Source organism: Trichomycterus rosablanca, chromosome 5, assembly GCF_030014385.1.
Source record: "Trichomycterus rosablanca isolate fTriRos1 chromosome 5, fTriRos1.hap1, whole genome shotgun sequence".
Lineage (NCBI taxonomy): Eukaryota > Metazoa > Chordata > Actinopteri > Siluriformes > Trichomycteridae > Trichomycterus > Trichomycterus rosablanca.
Window position 1 is genome coordinate 49,629,724 of NC_085992.1, and position 18,476 is coordinate 49,648,199.

The 18,476-nt window shown below is 41.6% G+C and overlaps 1 protein-coding gene across 2 annotated transcripts in view; it reads right to left on the reverse strand.

Moving 5' to 3' along the window:
* galnt2 (UDP-N-acetyl-alpha-D-galactosamine:polypeptide N-acetylgalactosaminyltransferase 2) overlaps positions 1-18,476 on the reverse strand; it is an 85,349-nt gene that overhangs the window by 23,043 nt on the left and 43,830 nt on the right. For both annotated transcript variants that reach the window (XM_062996262.1, XM_062996263.1), the window contains exons 3-5: positions 15,136-15,289; positions 607-705; positions 55-122 (exon numbers count right to left, since the gene is read on the reverse strand). In XM_062996262.1, coding sequence (XP_062852332.1) covers positions 55-122; positions 607-705; positions 15,136-15,289 — 321 coding nt within the window. The remainder of the gene's footprint in view (positions 1-54; positions 123-606; positions 706-15,135; positions 15,290-18,476) is intronic.

Below are 18,476 nucleotides of genomic sequence, written 5' to 3' on the forward strand. Positions count from 1 at the left end.
TTAATAAAATAAAGTGCATCTGTTATGAGGATGTAATGAGGATGAAATGCTTACGGTGGTCGCTGTAGTCGTCCACGAGGATTATTTCTTTGACCAGGTGAGGAGGACTTTTCTTCAGAACACTGCAAACAGAGATGGAACAATATGCTACTCTGTGGACTTAGGGTACCTGCAGGATCGGAAATCCTAAGGCCCAAAATCTTCGTAAAAATAGTGTGCCATCTACAGGTCATTCCTGGTATTACAGGCTGAACATTCTAACTTGTAGCCTATTTAAAACAACAGTAATCTTGGTAGCACCTTTGGCGCCCCCCCTCAGGAATCACACTTGAGAAATGTGACTGTTTATCACCCCCGCACCCCCAATAATATCGAAAAATAAATACAGTATATCATTTATAAAATCGACTAGTGTGCCATCTTCAGACCATGCCTGGTATTACAGGTTGAACATTTTAATGTGTAGCCTCTTTAAAACATTTAAAAGTACATTATCTTTGGTAGAACCTTAGGCGCCGCCCTCAGGAATCGCTCTTAAGAAGTTTTACTGTTTACTGCCCCTGAAAACAATAAGCGTACTGATAAAGGCTAAGCAGACGAGCTCACCTGACCACAGTGCGTAATAATGCAGATCGAGCTTCGTTATGGAATGTGATGACCACACTGGACGCAGGTAGATCCGTCCTCCACTGCTTATGCCGACAGCTGGAAGAATGAGTGAGAGAGAGAGAGAGAGAAGCGTTCAGTGCAATTTAACTTCAATAATAAAATTATCAGAAAACAACAACAGATGAAAATAACGTGTAAGAAAATCCAGTCTGGATAAACTTCCTTTTACTGAATGTGAGTATGTGCGGTACACAGCGGTTGTATAGAGACACAGATGTGGCAGTGATAGCTCAGCAGTTAAGGTATGGGACTAGTACTCAGAAGGTTGCTGGTTCAAGCCTCACCACCGCCAAACTGCCACTGCCGGGCCCCTGAATCTCGATTGCTTAAATTGTATTTACTGGAAACAAATTCATTGTGTGTGCAAACATACTTGGTCAATAAAGGTGATTCTGATTCAGTCATGATTCTGATTCAGTCATGATTCTGATTCAGTCATGATTATGATTCAGTCATACTTGGCCAATTAAACTGATTCTGATTCAGTCATGATTATGATTCAGTCATACTTGGCCAATTAAGCTGATTCTGATTCAGTCATGATTATGATTCAGTCATGATACTGATTCAGTCATACTTGGCCAATTAAACTGATTCTGATTCAGTCATGATTCTGATTCTATTTTGATTCAACTATGACTTGGCCAATTAAACTGATTCGGATTCAGTCATGATTATGATTCAGTCATGATTATGATTCAGTCATACTTGGCCAATTAAACTGATTCGGATTCAGTCATGATTATGATTCAGTCATACTTGGCCAATTAAGCTGATTCTGATTCAGTCATGATTCTGATTCAGTCATGATACTGATTCAGTCATACTTGGCCAATTAAACTGATTCTGATTCAGTCATGATTCTGATTCTATTTTGATTCAATTATGACTTGGCCAATTAAACTGATTCGGGTTCAGTCATGATTCTGATTCAGTCATGATTCTGATTCAGTCATACTTGGCCAATTAAACTGATTCTGATTCAGTCATGATTCTGATTCAGTCATACTTGGCCAATTAAGCTGATTATGATTCAGTCATAATTCTGATTCAGTCATGATTCTGATTCAGTCATACTTGGCCAATTAAGCTGATTCTGATTCGGTCATGATTCTGATTCTATTTTGATTCAGTCACGATTATGATTCTGATTCAGTCATACTTGGCCAATAAAGCTGATTCTGATTCTAATTCAGTCATGATTCTGATTCAGTCATGATTCAGATTCTGATTCAGTCATAATTCTGGGCTCATATGGGGATCCGTATCGCAGACAAAAAGCCACGCACCCATCTCTATTATCCCCCGTCTCTGTGCAGGCGCTATTGATCCGCCGTAATTATAGCGGTTATGAGCACTCCGAATGCAAATAGTATAAAACGCTTTCGGCCTCTAAACAGCACGAGCGATTAAATTACTTTTCCTGAGAGGATATAATTACAATAATTGAATTAAATTACATGCAACAATCACTTTCATCCAGCATGTGTTTTTTTGTCAGGTTGTTTTGTTGTTTTGAACACGGGTTGAACTTTGACAGACCGCAAGCATTTCAACAGATTTAAATACAGATGTGAAACTAAGGCAATAAAATCTAGTTTGGAAGGTTACAAAGCCATTGCTAACGCTCTGGGACTCTAGCAAACCACAGTGAGAGCTTGTTATTCACAAACAAACTTGGAACAGTAGTAAACCTTTTCAGGAGTCACCAAAGAACCCAAACGAACATCTAAAAAACAGCAGGTCTCTCCTGCCTAGGTTAATTTCAGCGTACATGGTCAGAGATGCATCCATCAGAGAGTCGCTAAGCAAAAATAACAAAGATTCATCTCGCATTTGCCACAAAAACATCTGTCCTTTGGTAGCGATGAGTCTTGGCCGCCCACCAACCCGTCAGCGATCTGTGTTTTGTCCCTCCTCAGACCACCGACTAAAATACGCAGAAGCTTGTGCGAATACGGCCGCTATTATCCCGCTACGCCGACACAGCGGTGTGTGTTTGTGTTTAATTAAAGCCACGGCGCAGCACGCGCCCCAGACTGCAGCTACACGGGTCCTCCGAGACCACAAAGTCTGCTAAAAATATCCCCATTAACACAAACGGCCTTGTGCTGGAGAGCAAACAGAGCTGAGGAACGTTCTCTGAGGAATAAACCCAGACCGTTAGCGCTACATCAAGCTTTCAGATAAAGTGCTTCGATAATCAAGGTCAAATAAATATATTTAACATCTAACAACATCTGACCTGCTGCCAGTACTGAGCGCATTTTTAACCTGGCCTCCCACGACCCCCTGGTTTCCTTCTCAGTGTATCAAACGATGAACGTCTGACGTCTGATACTGATTCAACAGAGACGAATCTCTAGCACATACAGCGCTGAGCAAACTGGATCTGTTCCCGTCCTAATTGCTTCCATTTTCTGGGATAGTGGAACTCAGTGGGTCGAGCTCTGGACCTTATTTATTTATTTAATTGCATCACGCCGTGTTTACACTGTGGTTATATTCATTCACTTAAGAAGGGTCGTAATTCTCATCTATCAGTCTATATTCCTTATATAGTTAAGTGCTGTTCTAAAAGTTGCCTTTAATACCTTTAATAGCCTGAGGTATGGCTAGGGATTGTCGTTATCCATGGGCATCCTTGGGAGAGCTACAAGGCACAAACTGCTCCACTTACCATATAGAAGCACTTTGTAGTTCTACAATTACTGACTGTAGTCCATCTGTTTCTCCACAGGACCACCACAGAGCAGGTATTATTTAGGTGGTGGATCATTCTCAGCACTGCAGTGACACTGACTTGGTGGTGGTGTGTTAGTGTGTGTTGTGCTGGTATGAGTGGATCAGACACAGCAGCGCTGCTGAAGGTTTTAAATACCTCACTGTCACTGCTGGACTGAGAATAGTCCACCTACCAAAAATATCCAGCCAACAGCGCCCCGTGAGCGGCGTCCTGTGACCACTGATGAAGGTCTAGAAGATGACCGACTCAAACAGCAGCAATAGATGAGCGATCGTCTCTGACTTTACATCTAAAAGGTGGACCGACTAGGTAGGAGTGTCTAATAGAGTGCACAGTGAGTGGACACGGTGTTTAAAAACTTCAGCGGCGCTGCTGTGTCAGATCCACTCATACCAGCACAACACACACTAACACACCACCACCATGTCAGTGTCACTGCAGTGCTGAGAATGATCCACCACCTTAAATAATACCTGCTCTGTGGGGGTCCTGACCATTGAAGAACAGGGTGAAAGCAGGCTAAAAAGTACGTGGAGAAACAGATGGACTACAGTCAGTAATTGTAGAACTACAAAGTGCTTCTATATGGTAAGTGGAGCTGATAAAATGAACAGTGAGTGTAGAAACAAGGAGGTGGTTTTAATGTTATGGCTGATCAGTGTATTACAACAGATGAACTTGATCTAGTTCATTACAGACTTGATAAAGTAGAATACAGCCTCATTTCTACTCCTGACCTCCACCGCCCGAATTCTATTCTCTGTCTTTGTCTACAAACTGAGTAATCTGTGGGTTTCTGCTCCTGTGAGATTGTAAAGTAACTCCATCAGGCAGCAAACTGAGAACTCTTTCATCACCGTATCACATTAGTGCATTAAACACGGTGCAGTTTTAATCCTGCAGAGCTTCGGAGTGATCATGTTAAATCCTGCGACGTCCTTCTGAGAACGGAGAAGAGAGCAAATACAGAAAACACCTCCACTAAACTCAAGCGAAATACAAGTTGGCTGGATTTTATAGATTCTATAAGGTAATAAGTTGGCTGGATTTTATAGATTCTATAAGGTAAGAGTTGGCTGGATTTTATAGATTCTATAAGGTAAGAGTTGGCTGGATTTTATAGATTCTATAAGGTAAAAGTTAGCTGGATTCTTTAGATTCTATAAGGTAAGAGTTGGCTGGATTCTATAGATTCTATAAGGTAAGAGTTGGCTGGACTCTATAGATTCTATAAGGTAAGGGTTGGCTGGACTCTATAGATTCTATAAGGTAAGAGTTGGCTGGATTCTATAGATTATATAAGGTAAGAGTTGGTTGGACTCTATAGATTCTATAAGGTAATAAGTTGGCTGGATTTTATAGATTCTATAAGGTAAGAGTTGGCTGGATTCTATAGATTCTATAAGGTAAGAGTTGGCTGGACTCTATAGATTCTATAAGGTAAGGGTTGGCTGGATTCTATAGATTCTATAAGGTAAGAGTTGGCTGGACTCTATAGATTCTATAAGGTAAGAGTTGGCTGGATTCTATAGATTCTATAAGGTAAGAGTTGGCTGGACTCTATAGATTCTATAAGGTAAGAGTTGGCTTGATTTTATAGATTCTATAAGGTAAGAGTTGGCTTGATTTTATAGATTCTATAAGGTAAGAGTTGGCTGGATTCTATAGATTCTATAAGGTAAGGGTTGGCTGGATTCTATAGATTCTATAAGGTAAGAGTTGGCTGGACTCTATAGATTCTATAAGGTAAGAGTTGGCTGGATTCTATAGATTCTATACGGTAATAAGTTGGCTGGACTCTATAGATTCTATAAGGTAAGAGTTGGCAGAATTCTATGAGGTAAAAGTTGGCTTGATTCTATAGATTCTATAAGGTAAAAGTTGTCTTGATTCTATAGATTATATAATGTAAGAGTTGGCTGGATTCTATACAGTAAACATTAGCTGGATTCTATAGATTCTATAAGGTAAAAGTTGGCTGGATTCTATAGATTCTATACAGTAATAAGTTGGCTGGACTCTATAGATTCTATAAGGTAAGAGTTGGCTGGATTCTATGAGGTAAAAGTTGGCTTGATTCTATAGATTCTATAAGGTAAAAGTTGTCTTGATTCTATAGATTATGTAACGTAAGAGTTGGCTGGATTCTATACAGTAAACATTAGCTGGATTCTATAGATTCTATAAGGTAAAAGTTGGCTGGATTCTATAAGGAAAAAGTTGGCTGGATTATATAAATTCTATAAAGTAAAGGTTGGCTGGATTCTATAGATTATATAAGAGAAACGTTGGCTAGATTATATAAATTCTATAAAGTAAAGGTTGGCTGGATTCTATAGATTATATAAGAGAAACGTTGGCTAGATTATATAAATTCTATAAAGTGAACGTTGGCTGGATTCTGTAGATTATATAAGGGAAAAGTTAGACAAGTTAAGCGGCACCACCACACTCCAAAGAAAACAACGGCACAGCCGGTGAAAAGTAAATGCACCTGAACCTCTACAAGTCGACACGCTCACAGATGACGTCCCGGTTTGTGCTGAAAACCCCAGTATTTAGTTCCAGTTCTGATTCCTTTTTTTAATGGAAACGCGCTAAACCGGTTCAAAAATCATGTTCGGAACTGGAATGGCTCCCGTCCAACACTGATCGAAAAGGACTGACTGAGTGAGGATGGAGGTTCCTGTGAGTTTGGTTCCTCTTAAGGTTTCTTTCTTGCCACTGTTGCCCCATGGCTGCACATTAGGGTTCCAGATCTTTTGGACCTGGAATCTGTAATGCTGCATCGAGACAATGGCTAATGTGCTATACAAACAGATCTGACCTGTCTCTCTCTCTCACTGTCTCGCTCTCTCTCACTGCTGTATCTTTCACAGAAAGTAAATGACAAAATAACAGAGTGCTGAAGAATAAATCCATTAATCAGCGGCACTCAGCGGTGCTTCACCACGCAGCACAATTAGAGGCGAGAGCAGCCAGAGATTTTAAACAAAAGCAGGAAATGGAGGCAGTAACAGAGAAACCAGACGCCTGAATTACGGCGCGGTTACTGGACGTGAATAAACATTTACTGCAGTGTTTTGGGGTTTGTGGAGACCGGACCTCATGACTTTATGATTACTGTTCTACTGTTCCAGTTTTATTTATGTATTTTCTCCATTTTTCCTCCCAATTTAGTCATAGCCAATTACTCTTCTGTTGCTGGAGACCCCGATGGCGTCCAAGGAGGATAAATTTCCCCGACATGCGCTCCCTCCGACGCCTGCGCAGTCCACAGACCCCTTCGCCCATACTTCTGTGTATTTGTACATGAGGCCAGTCTTGCACGTGGAGAGTCACACACTGATCTCTACGTTCCTCCACTTCTGTACAGGCGCCTCGGGATACTAACCAAGGTCCTTAGACAGCGTCGAAGACCCCGCCCACTTTTGAGTCTTGTCTTTTCCTACCCAACAGACTTTAGTGGCCAATTGTGCCTGCAAGGGGGCACCCAGCTGAGTATCAGAGCTAAGATTCAAACCCGGACAGTGGAAAATCCCACTGTGCCACCTGGGCGCCAAAATGTTTGTTTGTTTATTAGGATTTTAACGTCATGTTTTACACTTGGGTTACAGTCATGACAGGAGACGGTAGTTACTCATTACACAAGATTCATCAGTTCACAAGTTTTATATCAAACACAGTCATGGACAATTTAGTGTCTCCAATTCATCTCATTTGCACGTCTTTGGACTGTGGGAGGAAACCGGAGCACCCGGAGGAAACCCACGCGGACACGGGGAGAACACGCAAACTCCACACAGAAAGGACCCGGACCGCCCCGCCTGGGGATCGAACCCAGGACCTTCTTGCTGTGAGGCGACAGTGCTACCCACCGAGCCACCGTGCCGCCAACTTATAGTTTAATGTTATATAAAACCCCATAAAGTATTAGTAAAAACAGCTAACATCACATAATGATAAAAACCTGCGCGCAGGTGGCGCAGTGGGATATTCCGCTAGCACACCAGCACCGAGATTCAGAACACCCCGGTTCGAATCTCGGCTCTGCGGGCACAATTGGCAGTGCCTGCAGCAGACTCAAATTGGCCACCGTGCCTGCTGGGTGGGGAAATGACCGGACTATGTGGGTGGGGTCTTCAAACGCTGTGCAAGGACCCTGGTTAGGTTGTGCAGAAGCACGGGTGTAAAGAAGGGGTCCGCTAGGACTGTGCACGTGTCGGAGGGCACGTGAGCAGCAATATACCCCCCTCGAATGCAATCAGGGATCCACAGCAGCAGAAGACAAATTGACTACACTAAATCGGGAGGAAAAAGTATTGCAAAAATAAATAGGGAAAAAAATTATACAATTGTTTACAATTGTTTTGTCAAAACAGGGACAGTGGGAGCCTAGTGGGTAGAGCTTTGGGCTATCAACCGGAAGATTGGCGGTTCAAATCCAGGCTCTGCTATGCAGCCACTGTTGGGTCCTTGAGCAAGACCCTTAACCCTGTCTGCTTCAGGGGTGTCGTACAATAGCTGAGCCTGCGCTCTGACCCCAAATTACAAACAAGCTGGGATATGCGAAGAAATAATTTCATTGTACTGTACATCTGTATATGGGTCATTCTATAATTTGGGGTACATTTCACATCACCAAAAAAGTACAAAAACAATGTTCTCTCTCAATAAAACAATCAGTGATTCAAGTTAATATATTCCTTTAGTGTAACATATCCACTAGTTGCAAAGCTTAAACATTTTATTTTTATTTTTTTTTTATTTAAAAGGGACAGTAGATGTAGACTACTAGGTAAACTTAGTTGACAGGTAACATAGTTGACAATTTCCCTATTTTGACCCATAACTTCAGTGGTAGACCTTCCCTGGCTGACCACATGTCATTTCTTGAACAGAATAACGTTTAATTTGAACATACATTTGAATTAAAATTATAAAAAAAAATTGTAACCATAACAATGTACGTAACATAGTTGACGGTCAATTAATATACTCATTGACAATGTTCTATTATAGATAAAATATTTTTAAAAATAAGAGGACATTCACCACAGTTTGTTCAATATACCCGCCACAGAGAAAAATGATATCATGTAATGCTGGTCACATAGTTTTAGAACAAACCATTTTTGAGTTGCTGAGTGGAGTTCTGTTAGTAACATAGTTGACAGAACTTTTGTGGACATTAATAAATAAAGATATTTAAATTATTTAAAAGAGAAACTCAATTTAAATTTTTTTATTTTTCTTTAGTATTTAAACTTTTGAAATAAATAAAAAAATAGATGTTGTTGCCCTTAATAATTTTATTCATTATTTTGAAACCAAGGCACCCTCAACTTAAAAAACTGTTCATTTAGGAAGATCATGGCAAATTTCAAGCTAAATTAAGCATAGGATGCACATAATGTTTTTGTGATATTACAACATGTTTTCCATTAATAGGTAAAATATGACACTTTTAAAGAAAATAGTTAGAATAAATATAATTATTATCATTGGACATGGAATGTACCCCAATTTATAGAATGACCCATATGTATATATGACAAATAAAGTATATCTTCTTCTAAAAAATACAAAGTTTTAGTGAGTGTAAGTTGGAATGCAGGTCTGAAATGTCATTACCAACAATTTATTCTTGCGGCAAACGTTGTTTACAATTATCAAAACAACATTTTTGCTTCTATCTGATTCTGATCTGGAGTTATTAGAGTAAAACGAGTCCATGTTGGTCTCCAAAGGTCTCTAAAGTGACTATAAGGAGGACGATTGGCTCGTCTGAGGGTGGGAGGGCCGGAGGGGATTCCTCTGCTGATAGAGGGCACCTCCACAAACAAAAAACGAACATGCTAGCAGGTTAAATCGACCTGCTAGCACAGCACTGGAAGAAACGATACCGAGTTCAGAGGTGATAATGAGCACGTCTCACCAGGCTGCCACATCATCAAGTCAGTGTAATGATGTGGTGATGTTAATCACAGGGCAGTGCGGGTGTGGTGCACGCTAAATACACAGCGCTACCCACAATAACAGGAACACGCGGCTCGGCAGAGCGTAACGCTACCACAGGAGTGAGCTACATCAATCCTGTCAGCTTTTTAAACGGCGCGCTTACGTCCCATCAAACACAGTTTGCTCATCTATTTATTTCATTTCATTTATTTGAGGACACATTGCCCAAAATATGTGGACACACTGATCATTTTTAAGTTCGAATGAATAACGTGCTTCCAACAGTGTGGCAAAAGTTCCTGTTCCAGCGTGACTGAGGTCAGTAAAGAAACTTCAGTGTCCAGCGCAGACGCCTGACCTTAACCCCCCCACTGAAAACCTTTGGGATGAATTGGAATACCAAATGCAGGCCAGGACTTCTCCTCAAACATCAGTGCCTGACCTGACGACGGCTCTTTTGAATAAATGAGCACACACTCTTTATGGAAAGCTCTCAGAAGACTGAAAGGGCGACTCTGTATTCATTTTACATTTACATTTTCGGCATTTAGCAGACACTTTAATCCAGAGCGACTTATAGTTGCTTTGTACAGTATGAGGGTTAAGGGCCTTGATCAAGGGCCCAACAGTAGCAACCTGACAGTAATGGGGCTTGAAACAGTGACCTTTCGATTACTGGACTGGTACCTTAACCACTAGGCTACAACTTCCCGGTTGATTTTCATCAAGGAAACATGGTCCCCACTTCTCCCACAAACATGGGCAATCGTGTCTGTGGAGACGCTTGGCTGGTTGATAGCACCGCTGAGATCTGGGTTTGAATAGACTGTGCCACCTGAGCGACTCTACGCTTGTGGTCTCGTGTGTCTGTGTACTTTTGATCATATACAGAACCCAAATACAGAGAAACCTCCATGTAAAGGATTTTGGATTTAACAGACAAAATCTGGATCAGATTTTGAGCTTTTGAGCACATATATATATATATATATCAGTGGCGGCTGCTGGTCTTTCAAAGAGGGGAAGCTCATTGTCGGCTTACATCATAAAATTTGTCAATTTATTTATATATAAATGTATAAATTCTCCCCTTTGTTAGTTTTCAAGATAATGGCATGAAATGGGTTGCAGCAGTTTGTCTTCCGACTTCACTCGCAAAATCCGCGATGGTACTGAAGCTCCCAGCGACAGCTGTCAATCAAAACGGGATTCAGCCTTTCGACTGATCCTCCAATCATCTTGCAGAAGCTCAGCGTCCAGACCCGCCCGCAGCTCCATTCACCCCCAGAGACGCTCAGCGTCCGGGGGCGGGACAAAATCGAGGCATTTATCCAATGACCGGCGAGTTTCGAAGTCCCGCCCATGCAGCCCCATAGAAGCAAAGAGACGCTCAGTGTCTGCGGGTAAATGCATTGACGCTCCGGGAACGTATGAGTTAAGTTAACAAAATCGAGTCGCTTTGTGATAAGTAGCTGATTCTGAACGAACTCGTATTTGAGATGAACGTGTTCTAACGCATTTGTAGTCAATGAAATGTTAACACAACTGTACATATTTGACCATTTAATTTTTGACATTTTAGGGGAAGCTTCCCTTGCAGTCTTACAGAAATCGCCACTGATATATATATACAGTGTATCACAAAAGTGAGTACACCCCTCACATTTCTGCAGATATTTAAGTATATCTTTTCATGGGACAACACTGACAAAATGACACTTTGACACAATGAAAAGTAGTCTGTGTGCAGCTTATATAACAGTGTAAATGTATTCTTCCCTCAAAATAACTCAATATACAGCCATTAATGTCTAAACCACCGGCAACAAAAGTGAGTACACCCCTAAGAGACTACACCCCTAAATGTCCAAATTGAGCACTGCTTGTCATTTTCCCTCCAAAATGTCATGTGATTTGTTAGTGTTACTAGGTCTCAGGTGTGCATAGGGAGCAGGTGTGTTCAATTTAGTAGTACAGCTCTCACACTCTCTCATACTGGGCACTGAAAGTTCCAACATGGCACCTCATGGCAAATAACTCTCTGAGGATCTTAAAAGACGAATTGTTGCGCTACATGAAGATGGCCAAGGCTACAAGAAGATTGCCAACACCCTGAAACTGAGCTGCAGCACAGTGGCCAAGATCATCCAGCGTTTTAAAAGAGCAGGGTCCACTCAGAACAGACCTCGCGTTGGTCGTCAAGTGCACGTGCTCAGCGTCACATCCAACTGCTGTCTTTGAAAGATAGGCGCAGGAGTGCTGTCAGCATTGCTGCAGAGATTGAAAAGGTGGGGGGTCAGCCTGTCAGTGCTCAGACCATACGCCGCACACTACATCAAATTGGTCTGCATGGCTGTCACCCCAGAAGGAAGCCTCTTCTGAAGTCTCTACACAAGAAAGCCCGCAAACAGTTTGCTGAAGACATGTCAACAAAGGACATGGATTACTGGAACCATGTCCTATGGTCTGATGAGACCAAGATTAATTTGTTTGGTTCAGATGGTCTCAAGCATGTGTGGCGGCAATCAGGTGAGGAGTACAAAGATAAGTGTGTCATGCCTACAGTCAAGCATGGTGGTGGGAATGCCATGGTCTGGGGCTGCATTAGTGCAGCAAGTGTTGGGGAGTTACATTTCATTGAGGGACACATGAACTCCAATATGTACTGTGAAATACTGAAGCAGAGCATGATCCCCTCCCTCCGGAAACTGGGTCGCAGGGCAGTGTTCCAGCATGATAATGACCCCAAACACACCTCTAAGACGACCACTGCTTTATTGAAGAGGCTGAGGGTAAAGGTGATGGACTGGCCAAGCATGTCTCCAGACCTAAACCCAATAGAACATCTTTGGGGCATCCTCAAGCGGAAGGTGGAGGAGCGCAAAGTCTCGAATATCCGCCAGCTCCGTGATGTCGTCATGAAGGAGTGGAAAAGCATTCCAGTGGCAACCTGTGAAGCTCTGGTAAACTCCACGCCCAGGAGAGTTAAGGCAGTTCTGGGAAATAATGGTGGCCACACAAAATATTGACACTTCAGGAACTTTCACTAAGGGGTGTACTCACTTTTGTTGCCGGTGGTTTAGACATTAATGGCTGTATATTGAGTTATTTTGAGGGAAGAATAAATTTACACTGTTATATAAGCTGCACACAGACTACTTTTCATTGTGTCAAAGTGTCATTTTGTCAGTGTTGTCCCATGAAAAGATATACTTAAATATCTGCAGAAATGTGAGGGGTGTACTCACTTTTGTGATACACTGTATATATATATATATATATATATATATATATATATATATATATATATATATATATATATATATATATATATATATGCAGTGTATCACAAAAGTGAGTACACCCCTCACATTTCTGCAAATATTTCATTATATCTTTTCATGGGACAACACTATAGACATGAAACTTGGATATAACTTAGAGTAGTCAGTGTACAGCTTGTATAGCAGTGTAGATTTACTGTCTTCTGAAAATAACTTAACACACAGCCATTAATGTCTAAATAGCTGGCAACATAAGTGAGTACACCCCACAGTGAACATGTCCAAATTGTGCCCAAATGTGTCGTTGTCCCTCCCTGGTGCCATGTGTCAAGGTCCCAGGTGTAAATGGGGAGCAGGGCTGTTAAATTTGGTGTTTTGGGTACAATTCTCTCATACTGGCCACTGGATATTCAACATGGCACCTCATGGCAAAGAACTCTCTGAGGATGTGAGAAATAGAATTGTTGCTCTCCACAAAGATGGCCTGGGCTATAAGAAGATTGCTAACACCCTGAAACTGAGCTACAGCATGGTGGCCAAGGTCATACAGCGGTTTTCCAGGACAGGTTCCACTCGGAACAGGCTTCGCCAGGGTCGACCAAAGAAGTCGAGTCCACGTGTTCGGCGTCATATCCAGAGGTTGGCTTTAAAAAATAGACACATGAGTGCTGCCAGCATTGCTGCAGAGGTTGAAGACGTGGGAGGTCAGCCTGTCAGTGCTCAGACCATACGCCGCACACTGCATCAACTCGGTCTGCATGGTCGTCATCCCAGAAGGAAGCTGACGCACAAGAAAGCCCGCAAACAGTTTGCTGAAGACAAGCAGTCCAAGAACATGGATTACTGGAATGCCCTGTGGTCTGACGAGACCAAGATAAACTTGTTTGGCTTAGATGGTGTCCAGCATGTGTGGCGGCGCCCATGTGAGAAGTACCAAGACAACTGTATCTTGCCTACAGTCAAGCATGGTGGTGGTAGCATCATGGTCTTGGGCTGCATGAGTGTTGCTGGCACTGGGGAGCTGCAGTTCATTGAGGGAAACATGAATTCCAACATGTACTGTGACATTCTGAAACAGAGCATGATCCCCTCCCTTCGAAAACTGGGCCTCATGGCAGTTTTCCAACAGGATAACGACCCCAAACACAACCTCCAAGATGACAACTGCCTTGCTGAGGAAGCTGAAGGTAAAGGTGATGGACTAAACCCAATTGAGCACCTGTGGCGCATCCTCAAGTGGAAGGTGGAGGAGTTCAAGGTGTCTAACATCCACCAGCTCCGTGATGTCATCATGGAGGAGTGGAAGAGGATTCCAGTAGCAACCTGTGCAGCTCTGGTGAATTCCATGCCCAGGAGGGTTAAGGCAGTGCTGGATAATAATGGTGGTCACACAAAATATTGACACTTTGGGCACAATTTGGACATGTTCACTGTGGGGTGTACTCACTTATGTTGCCAGCTATTTAGACATTAATGGCTGTGTGTTGAGTTATTTTCAGAAGACAGTAAATCTACACTGCTATACAAGCTGTACACTGACTACTCTAAGTTATATCCAAGTTTCATGTCTATAGTGTTGTCCCATGAAAAGATATAATGAAATATTTGCAGAAATGTGAGGGGTGTACTCACTTTTGTGATACACTGTATATACAGTATATACACACACACACACACACACACACACACACACACACACACACACACACACACGTTAGTGTAACGACAGACACACACACACACACAGAGACTCACACAGACACAAAGACAGACAGACGCATAGACACACACACACACACACACACAGAAAGACACACAGACACACAGACTCACAGACACAGAGACTCACACAGACAGAGACACACGTTAGTGTAACGACAGACACACACACACACACACACACACACACACACACAGAAACTCACACACAGACACAGACTCACACTCACATAGACACACACACAGACACACACACACAGAGACAAACAGACACACACACAAACACACACAGAGAGAGACACACTCACACAGACACAGAGACAAACAGACACACACACAGAGAGAGACACACTCACACAGACACAGAGACACACACAGAGACACAGAGAGAGAGACACACACAGAGACACAGAGAGAGAGACACACACAGAGAGAGACACACAGAGAGAGACACATACACAAACAGACTCAGAGACGGACCTCTATTTAACGGAACTCCATTTAAAGGATTTCAGATTTAACAGATAAAATTTGGAAAACCGAATGTCCGGTCCGATTGTTTTAAGATTCCTGCCATTATTCTAAAACATCCCTGGCACATCAACAACTGATGGGAACACTGACGGATCAATGAAGCTAGTGAGTGGAAAATGTTTATTTCTGAATTTCTGATGTTTACATATATATATTTATATATATACGGTATATACAGTATATACTGTATATATAGTGAAGCCCTGAAGCAGAGGGACTTACTGGTCATGTCTGGTGTCCGGGATGCCGCGGTCCATCCGGAGTTTGTCGCTCTCCACCTGATTGAATTTGTTGCGGGCGTAGGGATCCTGGCCGGGCTTCACTACCGTCGCCCCCACGTACAGGTCCTGATCGAAGTCCTGCCACCTGACCTTACCTGTCAAAACACACACACACACACACACACACACACACAGGAAATTAAATAATGAAAATCAGCCACTCTAAACTTCTCTTAGTTCTGAGTGAGTAGAAATGAGTGTGAAGTGTGACGGGGGGGTAAGTGTGTGATGCTTTATAAGAAACTTGTGCCCAGTTTAGCGGGTCAAACTGACTCTAGATCTGCCACCCCGAAAGGGCGCTCGGGTGGCGCAGAGGTACAAACATGTTAGTGTAACAACACACACACACACACACACAAAGTGACAAACACACAAAGAGACACACACACACACAGAGACAAACACAGAGACACGCACACAGAGAGACACACACACATACACATACAGACACATACAGACACACACACATACACATACAGACACATACAGACACAGAGACACACACACAGACACAGAGACACACACAGACAAACACAGACACACACACACACACAAACACACAGACACACAGAGACAAACACACACAGACACAGAGACACACACAGACACACAGAGACAAACACACACAGACACACAGAGACACACACAGACATACACAGAAACACAGACACACACACACAGACAAACACACAGAGACACACAGACACACAGAGACACACACACAGACAAACACACACAGACACACACAGAAACACACACAGACACACAGAAACACACACAGACACACAGAAACACACACAGACAAACACACACAGACACACAGAGACAAACACACACAGACACACAGAGACACACACAGACACACAGAGACACACAGAGACACACACAGACATACACAGAAACACACACAGACACACACACACACAGACAAACACACAGAGACACACAGAGACACACACACACACAGACAAACACACACAGACACACAGAGACAAACACACACAGACAAACACACACAGACACACAGAGACAGACACACACAGACAAACACACAGAGACAAACACACACACAGACACACAGAGACAAACACACACAGACAAACACACACAGACACAGAGACAAACACACACACAGAAACACACAGACAAACACAGAGACAAACACACACACAGACACACACAGACAAACACACAGAGACAAACACACACAGACAAACACACACAGACACACATAGACACACACAGAGATACACACACAGAGAGACACACACAGAGAGACACACAGAGACACACACACAGAGAGAGACACACAGAGACACAGACACACAGAGACACACACACAGACAAACACACACAGACACACACAGAAACACACACAGACACAGACACAAACACACACAGACACAGACACAAACACACACAGACACACAGAGACACACACAGAGACAAACACAGACACACAGAGACACACACAGACATACACAGAAACACACACACACAGACAAACACACAGAGACACACACACACAGACAAACACACACAGACACACAGAGACAAACACACACAGACAAACACACAGACACACAGAGACAAACACACACAGACAAACACACAGACACACAGAGACAAACACACACAGACAAACACACACAGACAAACACACACAGACAAACACACACACAGACACACAGAGACACACACACAGAGAGACACAGAGAGACACACAGAGACACACACCCCTAGGGACAACTTTGTAGCTCCACTTAACCTGACTGAACGTCTTTTGAACTGTGGGAGGAAACCGAAGCTCCCAGAGGAAACCCACACACACAGACACGGGGAGAACATGCCAACTCCACACAGAAAGGACCCGGACCGCCCCACCTGGGAATCGAACCCAGGACCTTCTTGCTGTGAGGCGACAGTGTTACCCATCAGAGAAACTTGACAGTGTTACAGTAAATGTGGTGTTGTGAGGCTTTTTTTAAACCTGCAGCTGGTTGTTCAGGATCACAGTGTTTCTTGTTTTTAGGTTTCAGCAGCTGGAGCAGCAGCTGTTTGTGTCGCTGCTTAATTGGAAGAAGGAGCTGCGATGCTAATTAGGGCCTGAACCATACAGAACCAGGCGGTGGAACTGGATTCTGTTCGCTCTCCTAACTGAAGCCCGGAGTCGTTCTCGGTTCTGTAATGACCTCGATCCAGTTACAGCGTCCCACAGAGAACTGGGATCTAATCTCTGCCCTTCAGCACTGATTTAAGAAGCAGGAGTGAGATGTGAAGTGAGATTATCATTCTGACAGGCTGGTTCTACTGAGACACCATCACTGTCCAGCAGGCTTCACCATCGCCGTAAAGATTCAGCTTTTGAGTTTGAGTCTGTCCAGAGTCACCAGCCTGGCCAGAAACTCAACAGAACCAGTAAGACGTGTCTGAGAGACGAAAGGCTAAATAAGAACTCGTCTCCTTACTAACGTTACAGCAACTCCCGATATTGTCACGCCACCCCAAACACTCAGATAAAAAAAAAAAGAAAAGTATTGATGATAACATGCTTTAGTTAGAAAGAATTTCAGGATAATAATAATAATAGTAATAACAATAATAATAAAAATATTAATAATAATAGTAATAGTAATAACAATAATAATAATAATGATATAAATATTATTTATAATTATAAAGATAATAATGATAAAAAAATAAAAACAATAATGATGATAATATTAATAGTAATAATAATATTAATGATAATAATGATAAAAATAATAACAGTAATGATGGTAATATTAAAAGTAACAATAATAATATAATAATAATATTGAAAATAATAATATAATAATATAATAATAATATAATGATAATATTAATGATAATAATATTAGAAAATAATAATAATATCAAAAATAATAATAACGATAATAATAATAATAATGATAATAATAACAATAACAATGTTAATAATAATTTATTAATATCATCATTAATATAATGATAATAATAATAATAATATAATGATAATAATAATAATAATATTAATGATAATATTATTAAAAATAATAATAATAATAGTAATAACAATAATAATAATAATATTAATGATAAAAATAATAATAATGATGATAATATTAAAAGTAACAATAATAATAGTGATGATGATGATAATAATAATAATAAAATGCCAAATTCCTGAAGAAGCACTAACATTTATTGATGATTAAAGTTATGTTAATAAAAGGATTGGTGCTATTTTTCACAATTAAAAAACACCAACAATCTAGACCA